Genomic DNA, 13,428 nt, shown 5'->3' on the forward strand with positions numbered 1-13,428 from the left:
AATTGATGTATATAATAATTAAATTAATTCTTTTAATAGATATACATTGATCTTTTTGTAAATAAATGATACCTGAATATAGAGTAGATTAATCACATGACCTACACATAGTGCGGGCCATACCCTAATAAGCTTAATAGTCTAATAAGTGTCACTTTAGTCAAATTTTTATTTTAGAATAAGATCTTCTAAAATAAAAAAAAATTAGTTAAATAATAAAATAAAGAGTTAATCACTCTTAAATTAAAATAGTGAAACACACATTTTATAGAAGTTATAAAATTAATAGTAATTATTTCTTTATTTTACTATTTTACGATTTCTTTTATTTTATAGAAGATATATTCTCCACATCCAAACAATTTTGGCATCCAAGTTCATCCAAACAATTTTAGGTCACGCGCTTTTTTCGCTTTCTTCTTTCCTTACGATTCTTCTCTTCTTCTTCTTCTCTTCTTCCATGCACTTCTTCTTCTTCTCATACTCGTTTACGCACGGAGCGTCTTCTTCTTCGCGTTCCTCCTCCTCCTCATTCTCCTCCTTCTTTTTCGCGTTCCTTCTTCTTCACGTGTTTTTTTCTTATCGTCATTCTTTTGGTGAAGAAGCAGTAGAAAATGAGGAGAAAGAGTTTTGAATTGTGCAGAATAAAAATAAACTGAACATGTTATTATGGTGAAACAATTGTATAGTACTGAGTGAACGAAACATAATCCATTATATAAAATCAAATTCAAACAGCATTCTGCATATTGAACCTAACACGTACTCATGGTGAAACAATTGTATAGTACTGATTGAACGAAACATAATCCATTATATAAAATCAAATTCAAACAGTTTTCTGCATAATGAACCGAACACGTACTCATGGTGAAACAATTGTATAATACTGAATGAACGAAACATAATTTATTATATAAAATCAAATTCAAACAACTTTCTGCATAATGAACCGAACACGTATTCATGGTGAAACAATTGTATACTGAGTGAACGAAACATAATCCATTATATAAAATCAAATTCAAACAGCTTTTTGCATAATGAACCGAACACGTATTCATGGTGAAACAATTGTATAGTATTGAATGAACGAAACATAATCTATTATATAAAATCAAATTCGAAACACCTCTATCTACAATTTAGAGATCATCAATTCAATTCAAATTCAGAAAACTTGCGTCCATTCAATTCAATTCAATTTAGCAATTGCATTCCATTCAATTCGATTAAAAAAATAATCCATTAGCAAAATGTTGGTGATGACGATAACGAAAGAGGAGAAGAAGAAGAAGAAGAGAAGGAGGAGAAGCAGAAGAAGAATCTGCGTGCGCGAAGAAGAAGAAGGAGGAGGAGGTATACATGAATTTGAAAGAAGAAGAAGATGACATATGCATGTATTTGAAAGAAGAAGAAGAAGAAGAAGAAGAGGAAGAAGAAGAAGCGCAGGGGAGAAGAAGAAGAAGAAGAAGAACATGGAGGAGAAGAAGATAAAGCGCGTGTAATGACGCTCTTTTAATGAGAGTAGTTTTTGTTAGTGTTGGACCTATTTGGATAAAACTTGGATAAAAAAAATACTTGGATGTGTGGCGTAGCCCTTTATAGAATCCATATTCAATTATTTTTTGAAAGGTAATTTATTAAAACTAGTTTTTAAAATATACTTTTTTAAAAATTATAACACCCATATTTGATGGATTTTTTATTTTAATAAATAAAATAAATGTAATATTTACGAAAATAAATATTTTTAGAGAATTTACCGATTTAAATTTTCTTACCATATCTCGTTTACAGTGTAAACGAGAGAGTAAATACCCATAGTCGTCCCTGAGATTCGTGCAAATACTCAATGTGATCCTCAAGATTTCGATTTCCCCGTTGTAGTCCTCCAGATAGAGTTCCGAGTACTCAAAGTGGTCCCTGGGCATATTTCTGGTGATGAGTCATCACCGGAGCGCTGACGTGGCGACGTTTGCCACGCTGGAGGGTTCCAACGACTAGCTGAGCTGGCTAATTTCCAATTTGTACCCACGTTGGTCCCTCCCATTAATTTAACCCTAAATCCCAATTTTTCATAAAATTTATGTCTTCTTCTTGTTCATCGCTCTCTTCATCGCATGCTCCAGCTTCTTGCCGATATCATAGTTTTGCAAGCTATCAATAATCCCAAAATATAGAACAACATCGTTAGTCTCTCCATTGTGATAAGGGGTCAAATGGCTGATTCCGACGGTTGTGTATTGATCGAAATCACTCCACCGGACCATGCACTTTGCTCTTGTAGGCATATTGGCACCCAACCTAATCAATGGTTTCCTGAAACAAGTGAAACAAAAATTAATACATCAAGTTGCAGGGTGAAAATTCTACAAAAGCAGAAAGAACATACATGAAGAGGTACTATAGAAATAATTTTCAAGAGACAATCACCATTGATACAGGAAATTATTGCCAAGCTAAAGGTAAAATAATAATAACTCTTTAAGTTCTTTCCAAGAAAATCAGGACCACAACCTGCCACACTATCCCATCCACTTGCCGAAGATAATTCAAGCTACTTTCAATTATTACCATGGAAATTATCAATTCAACAATACCATAGAAAATACTAAGCTTCTATAATGCCATTAAAAAGTCACGGCTCAAACATAGCATGCATAATTGCATATACAAGCCTATACAACATGTTAGGCTTTTTAAGAGATAGCAACAAGAGATAACATCCTTCTCAGCCATCCTATTGAAAATGAGCTTTGCATCTTTCACACTACCACACTTGCAATACATATCTAACAATGCATTGTTAAGGATAAGATCTTGATCATACTTTAGCACATGGACATGTGCCTTCATCCTTAACTCCAACAATGACAAACTAGTACACGCTCTCAGAACACTTGTGAGAGTCAGTTGTGTGGCCAGAAAGCCAGCTCTCCTCATCCTCTTGTAAAGGTTCAAGGCCTCATCCCCATTGCTGTGTTGAGCGAAAGCAGCGATGATGGAGCTCCAAACAACAGGGTCTCCAGTCAACATTTCATGAAAAACAGTCTCAGCTTCAAACAGCTCTTCCAGTTTTGAGTAAACATCAATAAGGACACTCCTTACAAAGTCATCAGACTCCAACCCCACCTTCAGTATGAAAGAATGAAGCTGTTTGAGATCAGAGAGCCTCTCACAAGACCTCAAAACAGAAGAAAAAGTGAACATGTTAGGCATGACACTTTCTCTAAGCATACCAATCAAGAGTCTCACAGCCGTATCATTCAGCTTAGCCTGAGAATAAGCAGATATCAAAGTCATCCATGAAACAACATTTCGTTTGGGCATTTCGTCGAACAACTTGTGTGCCTCTTCCAAGAGGTGGAATTTGACGTACATATTGAGTAGTGTGTTGACCAAGGTCTCTGGAAGGTACCATTTGAGAAATACCAGCACAAGTGGACCAAGGAACTGCAAAACCACAAGGCACAAGTAGTGATTATACACAAGTAGTGATGTAGGTGGAGGAGGGCATCGGGAGGTCGGGAGCAGGGCCTTTGGGGGCGCTAGGGCGGCGAATGGCAGCATAAAGGTCGTTGGAGGTGGAGGGTTGGACATCGGGATGGATGTAGGTTTGGAGAGCGTAGAGGAAGAGAATTGGGAGCCTGAAGAATGCGATGAAGAACGCGAGGAAGAGGGAGAGCGAAGCGTGCAAGAGTGGAGCTTTGTATAATAACACCAACTGCGAGGGACCAATATGGGTATAAATTGAAAATGAGCCAGCTCAACTCCAGCCTGGCAAAACGACGCCACATCAGCATTCCGGTGATGACTCATCACCAGAAATATGCCCAGGGACCACTTTGAGTACTCGGAGCTCTATCTGGAGGACTACAATAGGAAAATCGGAATCTTGAGGATTACATTGAGTATTTGCGCGAATCTCAGAGACTACTATGGGTATTTACTCGTAAACGAGATGACAATGCGCATATCTCGTTTAGACTGTAAACGAGATATGGACCGCACCTTGCAAGATCGGGATACTCACAGACAGATTGGACTGAATCAAGGGCAATATGACTCTGCAGATGAGACTGCTATCTAACTGACGATGGTCTTGAAACATAGTGGGTGCCAGACAGCTGTGTGGTCCACTAAACCTCCGAACCTCCCTAATCATAACAAAAAATTTATTCTTACACAATATCTATAACCAAAATAAAATATCATACAAAACTACTCAAATTCACATTTAAACTTGAACTTACTAGTATTCAAGATTCTGACGAAGGGCCATACGAAGGCTCCATTGACACCCACTGTCGGCTTGACGGCACTGCACATGGTACTTTAATCGGTCGGACTCAATCATCCGGTACTCAGCACTCCTGCAAATATTGTAGTTCTTCACACCTTGAAGCACCGTCTCTCGGCTTCTGAACCTATGTCCGACCCGAAACTCCACACTGCCGTCTAGGTTGTAATCCACTCCACAGGTGTCAGAAATCGGGATCCTCTCATGCATGGCGTCCAAATCTAGACTGAGATAGTGACTTGGCACAGTCGATAGCGCCGGAATCATGTGAGGTGGAGGCAGCACATGGTGCGGCACAGCCCTGCAGGTGTCTCCGGCATAAGAGTGTGCATGGGTCGGATGAAACCGGGTTTGATGTGACCCAGACCCGACTCGAAATATATACCGGACCTATTTATTAGACCCGAACCCGGCCCTAGACCCGATGAAATCTATACACTTTCGGACCACGATTATACCAAGTAAAAACCGGGTGAAAACCGGGCCGTTAACATTACATTACCTTGATACCTTCTTATAAGCTAGCATGTGAAAATATCCAAATTTCCAATACTCCAACCATTATTTGACATGGTAAAATTCACTTAGAAAAATATAACAAGAACCAACTCTTCTCTAAAATTAAAGCATAACCATAATTAGTACTAATATTGTCTAATAACACCAAATATTTAAATCAATACAAATAATACAATATTATGCATTAGTCTAAAATCTTATGCATTTTAAACATAAAACATTAACTTATAGTCTTATAATAACTAATAACACAAAATATTAAGGTTTACAATACTTAAATTTCACATAAGAATAGCCATCATCCATCACTAATAACACAATATTAATTGTGTATGATGACCGGGTCTATTTTTGAGACTCTTACCCAGCCCTAGACCCGGTGAAATCACACCAAAATAGCTCCTAAATTGTTCAGGGTTGGGCCGGGTCTTCGGGCCGAGACAGGCCATGCACACCCCTACTCTAGCACAAACTCATCCTCATCGCCACCATCGGAAGACTCACTGTCTCCGCTGTTCGCCACGTAATCCTCGTCCGACTCCTCCTCACCCTCCTCTGCCTCATGCTCCGGAATCGCGACATGAATGGGCAGTGGTGCGAGAGGTCGGTCATCTTGCACATAGGTGTCCTGTGCGGAACTCCTACTACCACCGTGACCCATCTCGGCGGACAGCTCCATTACCTGTTCACACATGATCCTCCCATAAATGTCGAACATCAGTCGCACATGCTCATCCCCGTGAAGTCGGAATAGTCGAAACCAAAAGACTCCATTTCCCATGAGTGCCAGCAACCTATACGCCACCCTTCCGATTTTCCTCGCTTGTGTCCTACCAAGCTTGCTCAATATCAAACTCTTCAAATCCGACAACGTCTCCACACGTTGAGTACGAAAAAATATCGGATCCTGACACTCAAATGTCACCCGTTGTCGTCATTTCTCATATGACAATTCGGATAAAGAAACAACTATGAATGGATTGTTACTGGCCATTCAGCTTTGTTTTTTAGACAAAGAGGAGACAGAGAAAGGATATGAAATGTGTGTGAAAAATACCAAGGATTATACATCCTTTTATATATATATATATATCATTTGTAGTGTAAACGAGATGACGTTTTCACGTATCTCGTTTACACTATATCTTGTTTACACTGTAAACGAAATATAATATAAATATAAGAATAAATTTAAAAATTTATTAATATATAAAATTATATTAAATTTTTTTATTTTAATAAATACAAACTAACTTTAAAACGTTTTTTTAAAAACTACAAATACCAACACATAATTTTTTAATTTACCAAACTAAAACCCAATTCTAACAGTGACTCTAAATTACTAAATACTAATAATTTGTAAACCGATAAAAGGGACAAACACAGCATGGCAAGAAACATCCATCTATTTTACCAGAGAAAGAATACTCTTAAGTAAACAGTGCAAATGCAAATACCTGTCAATTATAAAATACAAAGAATGAAGTGGCAGGCTGTTTTCCTACAAATAAAAAGGCTAATATGACAGGTTTAATATCAAAGCAAAAGTCTAGGGAATGACACAAGGATTCACACTTTTTGAGCAAAAAAATATATACAACTGTTCACTGCTGATGGGAACAAAGCAACGTGAAATTACAAATTTGTTAATAAGAATGTTTAATTAACTTACTAGAACTTAAATAGTTAAATGCAACATCCAATAAAATAAGTACATAGCACCACAGACTGTTTAGCGATCACATCGCATAAATCAAAAGTACTCCACACATCAGCTGCAGATAGCAACTGTTGGTTTGTGATCTGACCTCTTATTCTTAAGCTCATAAAGCTAAACCAGTGAATTGCTGGGAAGTTTCTGAGAGTAATAAGGTGTGATAGACCATTTGGGTGTTGCTACTATTATGGCATAAACAAGCTTCCTCCGTAATTGTCATCTACGGCTGCCTACAAAATTAGAGCATGACATATGAAAATATACGTTTTGATATGCACGAAACAGACTATCACTGAACTTCTATTAGATGGCCATCCATCATCTCAACACCCCGAATTTATATGCACAAGTTGCCTTGTAAACTATACCTGAAGGAATGGAAATATATCATTATATACACGGGAGAAAAATTGGGACTTCACTGCAAACCTGAAACCAAATTGTAAGTCACTGCAAATATTCTCAACAAAATAATAATCCAAAAAATATAAGGAGTAAAATGACTTTGGCTGCACAACCATTGCCTTTACATTATGCTTTTTACCAAATACTATTTTACCCACACAAATACCAAGCTGACATGGATATGATCCTGAAGATGGTTTGCACAGACAAGAAATTATATCAACAACAAACTGTACTCCTTTTTAGTCCAAAAATCAACAGAATTGATACTCATTAAATTTGTATAATGTATATGGAGAATGTGAGAAAAGGCATAAATAAATATGAAAAGATAAGAATCTTTTTCAATACAGTATTGCTACCAAATTGCAAAATTAACATACCTTTTCAGAAGCCGAAAACAAATATAAATCTCTTCAATATCTCTCTCTATCTTCACTTTGACATATTGCTTCAGTAGCTCACACATGATGTTAACAGTTTCATCGTAAATCTCTTGGGTAAGATCTAGGTGGTGAAACTCAGATAAAAATTGGGGTAAAACTGAAGATAACTGGCTATTAAACCCAGATCTATGATAGATTTCTCCAAGCTTCCTTAAGCAACTGCTGTCTTTAAACTTGTCCATCCAACTTGGAAGATTACCGGCCCAAAGACTGTCATTCAAAGCATGGTTAACTGTTCCAGGACAATTCTTTGAAGTATCAACACCTACTGAATCCTGATTGATTCTACCAGGGCAAATGGCAGGAGTAGAGCAGAAATCTTGCGCCCTGTGTGCAGGAAGATGCTCAAGAATAACAGCTTTCAAATCCTCAGGAATTTGCTGTAACACTGAAGCATCAATTTGGCTTAAAGAAGAAGGCAATAAATCATCTCTTTCAATGTTCGAATTATGAGTAACTTGGGAACAGGATCCATGTCCTGAGCCAAGTACTCTTTCATGCTGCATTGCCTGTCAATAGATCATAATATATGTAACTAAATACAATACTTCTAGAAAAATCTTAAAATACTGCAAACAAAAATAACCAAGACTAAGATTGCTTCCCTTTCTAATAACTGTAATTGGTATTTAATTGCAATAAGCCACAATATAGACTGAGACTAGTTGTAGTGTCATGCAACAAACAATATGGATTCAATTCAATCACATGTAAGTCTCACCTTTTCAAAAAGGAATTAATATGAACTGCTAAATTAATTAGCAACTGAAGAAAACAGCTAAAAACCTAATAAAATTTTCAAACTGATCATCTTGGTTCCAAAAAGCTAGAGAAAAAACCATGTGGACTAAATAGCTAACCTACAAGTTCTGTAAAATTGATATGTTAGAGCAAGTTTTATTTATTTTTTCCTTAAAAGAATCTAATACATACAAAATTAAATAGAAGTTAATTGGCTAATGAACATGTGTCAGGGAAATGAACAGGTAAACAAATCTATCGAAAAAACTTGGATCCATCAAACCAAAATAATAAGACTAATAAAAATCAATAAGCCTTGGGAACATGAAAGATGGGTAGAAGCATATGAAAGATAGGTACAAGCGAGCTTAATGAAGTAATTTTTAAAGCAAACCAGACACTCATCCTGTCTAGTATCAAACAGGTTGAAAAGAGAAAACCATACCTTATTTTCTGAAAAGATTTGATTTAGAGGAATAGGATCAGAATATGGAAGGTCCTCTTCTTTACATGTAGCTGCTAACAGAAACAATTTGAATGCATGTATGACAAGTTTAACATTTGACCAACTTTAAAAGAGAAACGCTAACAAAATACAGAAAAATTTACCGTCATCCTCCAATGAGTTTCCTAGAGAGCTAGAACTCTCACATTTGCCTTTTCCTTTAGCAATAAAATCAATTAACTTCCCTCCATAAATTTCATTTAGTTCTGAAAATACTTCAGAGGGAAGATTTCTAATAACTTCCACATCAAGCTGACATAAAGGAGGTGGTGTTGAAATCGGATCACCACTAACATGAATATTTAGTATTTTATTGTCAATTTGAAATGAAGAGCCTTGTGAATGAATGCATCCATGACTTGAAGCACAATTCGCACAATCCGAATTGTGTTTGTTATGACCTGAAGAAAGAGAAACAAACAGAAGCTGTCTTCACAAATTCCACCACTAGTAAAATTCATAATGAAAATAAGAAATAAGAAATATATTATAAGCTGAATCAATAATCATGTTCTAAAGATTAGTATGCAATAAGTTAACTCTGTTTGGCAGCAATTTCAATTACCCATATGATATTTCTGTTTTTCCACACTTGCAGATCCTGAAGTAAGCCATGATTTCAAAGTATACTTCTCTGTACCTTCATGAAATAAGTAATGTTATACAACCCAAAAAGAGGAAAACAAAAACAAAGTTCAAAGCCCAGGAAAAGGACAAAATTCCCTATGCGCGGGGAAATGGAAAAAGATGGACATGCCAAGGTTAGAGATCTCATAAAAACATGAGTTTTCATTCAGTTCAGCAACTGGCATACCCTACATCTGTGTTATATACAACCGAATCATGCATTTTTACAGCAAAGTTAAGTTACACTTCACTCAGTATAATGCAGGTACCTTGCTTAGACGTATCTGCATTTTCAAGTCTGGAAACATGCAATCCAATACCGCGAATCTCTTTAACATCTATGTGAAATCAACAAAAGAAGAAAATGAATATGTTTGGATATCTAATTAGATCTTTATTGAACAGACCCTGATCCCCTACTAAAAGTATTCATCTGACACCAATTAACGTTTTGAGGAAGATAAACCAACATAACTTAGCACGTGAAGCTCTTTAAACATAAGCAACATTATAATGCCAGCATCAGATTTGTTATTTGATGCCAGCATCTGCAAATTCAGATTACAAGTTTACAACCATTTAAAAGTAATAGCTCAAACTAAAAGATAAGAGCTTATATGAACTTAAGTGCTTGCATGCAAGCATTTAGTTTAGAATATGATAAACAATTAACAAGATGAAGGTCAGTGTCAAGGAGCTTTGAGTATAAAACCAAGACCAAGGGTTGTCATCAGCAATGCAAGTAAAACTGCATAACTTCTTGGTTAACATCCTTACTACATAGCTATATTAAGCACCACAGGTGTGCTTTAGTTCTTGACTCTCATTTACCAAAATTAAGGAGTGAAAGAATGAGTGTAAGTGAAAGAATGATTTTATATCTCTGATACAACCACTCATGCTGAAACACTTTGGACTTGAACCACGGACAAAGCAGTGATATAAATGTGACTATAAAGTTGAACTTAAATAGATTACATTATTCTGAATCTCTCCATCTCCATAAAATTTTATCCTCAATATCTATCTCCACTACCTTAACTTTCACTGCCTTCACTATTAGCCGGTTTTGACCCCTAAAAAGAATGGTGCCAATTGATCCATGTAGCTACTGAACCAAAGAGGATTGTTTTTTAAGATAAAGGAACAAGTCCCTGACTTGCTAGTTATATATTTCAAAAAATAAAATGGTGGAAAACAATGCCAACGAAAGATTAAGCAGGCCAGAGTCCTTACCTATGTAAAAGCATCCAAGAAGTTGCTTTACTATTCGTTGAAGTATTTCCACATTTTCAGTTGCAAGAGGAATCTATCATGAGAAAATCACACAAAATCAGATATTAGAATAACTGAAAACCCTTAAAGAAAACAATAATATGGAGTATAGACATAAAACATGATTCAAGATTTACCGTTACAGAGTGACTCAAGTTTTCACAGTCCCCACAGCCCATAAACTTTGCAGGTTCATCAGCATCTTTTCTTCTCTTTTTTATCTAAATCATAGATCCAAAAATATTTATAAAGTTCAATTAGAATACAAGAAGGTATAAATAAATATCATGCATGATAGTTTAAGAAATTAACCTGGACATTCAAAGCAGTTTACCAGTTGAAACAGATGATAACAGAATAATCCAAAAATTAAATCTCACAAGCTAATTGTATAGTACCTTTAGAGTGAAAGTGCGCCCCTGTACTCCACAACATTGCAAACGCAACGAAACTTCCTTGCATAGGTTTATTAGGAAGTGTTCACACTGGAATATATTTTACGTTAATGTTGGGACAGATTCAGTTTTCCAAGGTTGTAAGATAAAAAGAAACTTAAGACTACAATACACGGTATAAGAGTACTAACATCTTTCATATCTCTGAACCTCACACCCCAATTAACATCCGCACCGATAGACTTACATTCCTACAGAATGGCAGATGATATCATTAAGAACCTTTAAACTGATATTAGACATCAGCTTATTAGAAAGACAGATAAACTTCCATAGGATAAAATGAGTAAGATGCCAAACATGAGTTGCTAAGTTAAAAGTGCTGCAGGCCCCTGATAAATCCATAATTTATGATGATTTTTTTGCATTGAAAGGAGTGGAATTTATCAACTTAACCTACACTTGTTCTTTAAAAATGCATACTTTTTGTGAGTTTTCTCCTAATTGTGCTTAATCGATTGAAACATGTTTTTTAGGCCTTTAAAATTATTAAATTAATTTCACTTTTATGCCATTCGATACCTTGATATGTTTGTTAAGTTGTTTAAGGGTTTAGGAGGCAATGATGGCTTAGAAAGATGGAAGAAAAGCATGCAAAAGTGGAGATTTTGTGAAAAAATGGAGGTTTGGAAAAGCTGCAGTGGTGCGTACACACCAAACCCATCTCGTGCCTCATTAATAAAGGCACTGTGACTCGCGATTTCAAGCCCATTTTTGGCCCAAATCAGTCCATTTCTGATGGCTTTTGAGGGGAGAATGAAGGGGGATACACACAACAACATACACTCTTCAATTTTTCCTTTATTTTTTTAGGTTTTTAGACCTTGAATTCTAGAGACAAAAGCTCCAACTTCTCTCTAGAATTTAAAAGGGTTTCTTATGAATTTTCTTTCTATTTTTAGGTTTTAGTTTTGTTAATTGTAGTTTTTAGTTTACAGTTTCTTGTTTTGCTACTCTACTTTGCTTAGAATCTTTTGTTTGTTTTTTTAGATTGCTATTTTAGTTTATAAATCTTTGTTGAATTCTCATTTTCCTTTAATACAATTTTATGTTTTTATGTTTAATTCATGCTTAATTGAGTTGTTATTATTGCTTTCTTGAATTGGATAGTTGTAGATTTTACTAATTCTTGCAATTTTTGAAGTTCTATGTTTATGCACTCTAGGTGTTTGATAAAATGCTTAAACTAGTTATAGAGTAGATTTTTATATTCTTGGCTTGGGATTGAGAAATTGGGTGACCTTGACTCACTAATATCCAAGTTGATTGATAATTTAAAGATATTAATTAATCTTGTTTCCACTAATGCTAGTCTTTTACTAATTCAATTAGTAAGTTGGTTAGTTCTTAAGGATTAGGATTAATTAAGCCTAATTGACTTTCCTCAATTTGTAGATGTTTACGAATTGGGTTTGCTTTTTATAATTATCATGTTGTATTTAGTGACAAGAATAGTGATCCTTAACCCTCAACCCTTGCCAAACCCTTTATAGCATTTGATATTCGCTTTCCTATTCTTAGTTAATTTCCTTAATTGCTCCTAATTTAATTCATTTTGATATTTACATATTGCTTGCTCTTTTAATTTCTTTCTATTTAAATTTCCGTTAATTGTGATCCAAACCCCAAGTTCCCCTATAGCCAATTATATGAACTCGATTGTGATTCATAGGGAGAACGACCCGGGATTAAACTCCCGGTTATTGATTTGAATTTGTGACATTTTTAGTAAACTTTGAAGAGTGATAAATTCCGGTTTAGAGCTACGATGAATCTTGAGCTTTAAATTTGAGAATTTTCTAAACCGGTGTTTAGTGCTCGTCAACCCCAGACGAGGGCCAGAAGTGAATCAAGCCTATTCCTGAGCTGCTTTGCATTCAACTTGTTAACAACTTGATAAGGTAAGTTCATGAGCTTGTGAGCCGAATTTGAGCCTAAGATTCGAGCTCATATATTAAATTTGTGTGTGTGTGTGGGAATATGAAACAGGTTAGTGCACAACTTTCTTTTTTAAAATAAGTGCACAACTTACTTTTTTAAAAATACTCTGATATATAATTCGTAAAAATAAAAAAATTTAAAACAAAAACATTTTTTGCTGTTTCCAAGACAACCAAGGCCTTTTAGTTAAGTTATAAGTCCTTCGTCATCTTAACTAATTCCAATTTTATTATTTTTACACACATTTAATAAATAAATGAGTGAATCATATCGATACACTAGTATATATAATATTCATGCTACCTGGTATGTGATGTTATTATATAAACTATACTTCAAATAAATTGTATTCTTATATAAAAGAAACTCAATCTACAGCTTCAACTAGCTTGTTAGTCTTTGGCGAGCAGCTTCAAGTTTAAAATTAGGTTCGATTGTCAATTAATCAAGCTCAATTTTCGTGCGTCGAGCTTAAATTTGGATAAACTCAA

General features: G+C 35.3%; 1 protein-coding gene across 8 annotated transcripts in view; it reads right to left on the reverse strand.

The window, feature by feature from the left end:
* The window catches only part of LOC107643304 (DNA repair protein REV1), a 12,511-nt gene continuing 5,459 nt past the window's right edge, over positions 6,377 to 13,428 (reverse strand). For 4 of the 8 annotated variants that reach the window (XM_021123350.1, XM_021123348.1, XM_021123353.1 and 1 more), the window contains 11 exons: positions 11,128 to 11,187; positions 10,940 to 11,026; positions 10,679 to 10,762; positions 10,503 to 10,575; positions 9,536 to 9,604; positions 9,205 to 9,279; positions 8,744 to 9,040; positions 8,580 to 8,653; positions 7,331 to 7,902; positions 6,911 to 6,971; positions 6,377 to 6,772 (listed from right to left, as the gene is read on the reverse strand). In XM_021123350.1, the coding sequence (XP_020979009.1) occupies positions 6,728 to 6,772; positions 6,911 to 6,971; positions 7,331 to 7,902; positions 8,580 to 8,653; positions 8,744 to 9,040; positions 9,205 to 9,279; positions 9,536 to 9,604; positions 10,503 to 10,575; positions 10,679 to 10,762; positions 10,940 to 11,026; positions 11,128 to 11,187 (1,497 nt within the window). In that variant the 3' untranslated portion in view covers positions 6,377 to 6,727. The remainder of the gene's footprint in view (positions 6,773 to 6,910; positions 6,972 to 7,330; positions 7,903 to 8,579; positions 8,654 to 8,743; positions 9,041 to 9,204; positions 9,280 to 9,535; positions 9,605 to 10,502; positions 10,576 to 10,678; positions 10,763 to 10,939; positions 11,027 to 11,127; positions 11,188 to 13,428) is intronic. The other 4 variants (XM_021123349.1, XM_016346908.2, XM_021123351.1 and 1 more) reach the window with 4 other exon arrangements.

Source organism: Arachis ipaensis, chromosome B05, assembly GCF_000816755.2.
Source record: "Arachis ipaensis cultivar K30076 chromosome B05, Araip1.1, whole genome shotgun sequence".
NCBI classification, from domain to species: Eukaryota; Viridiplantae; Streptophyta; class Magnoliopsida; order Fabales; family Fabaceae; genus Arachis; species Arachis ipaensis.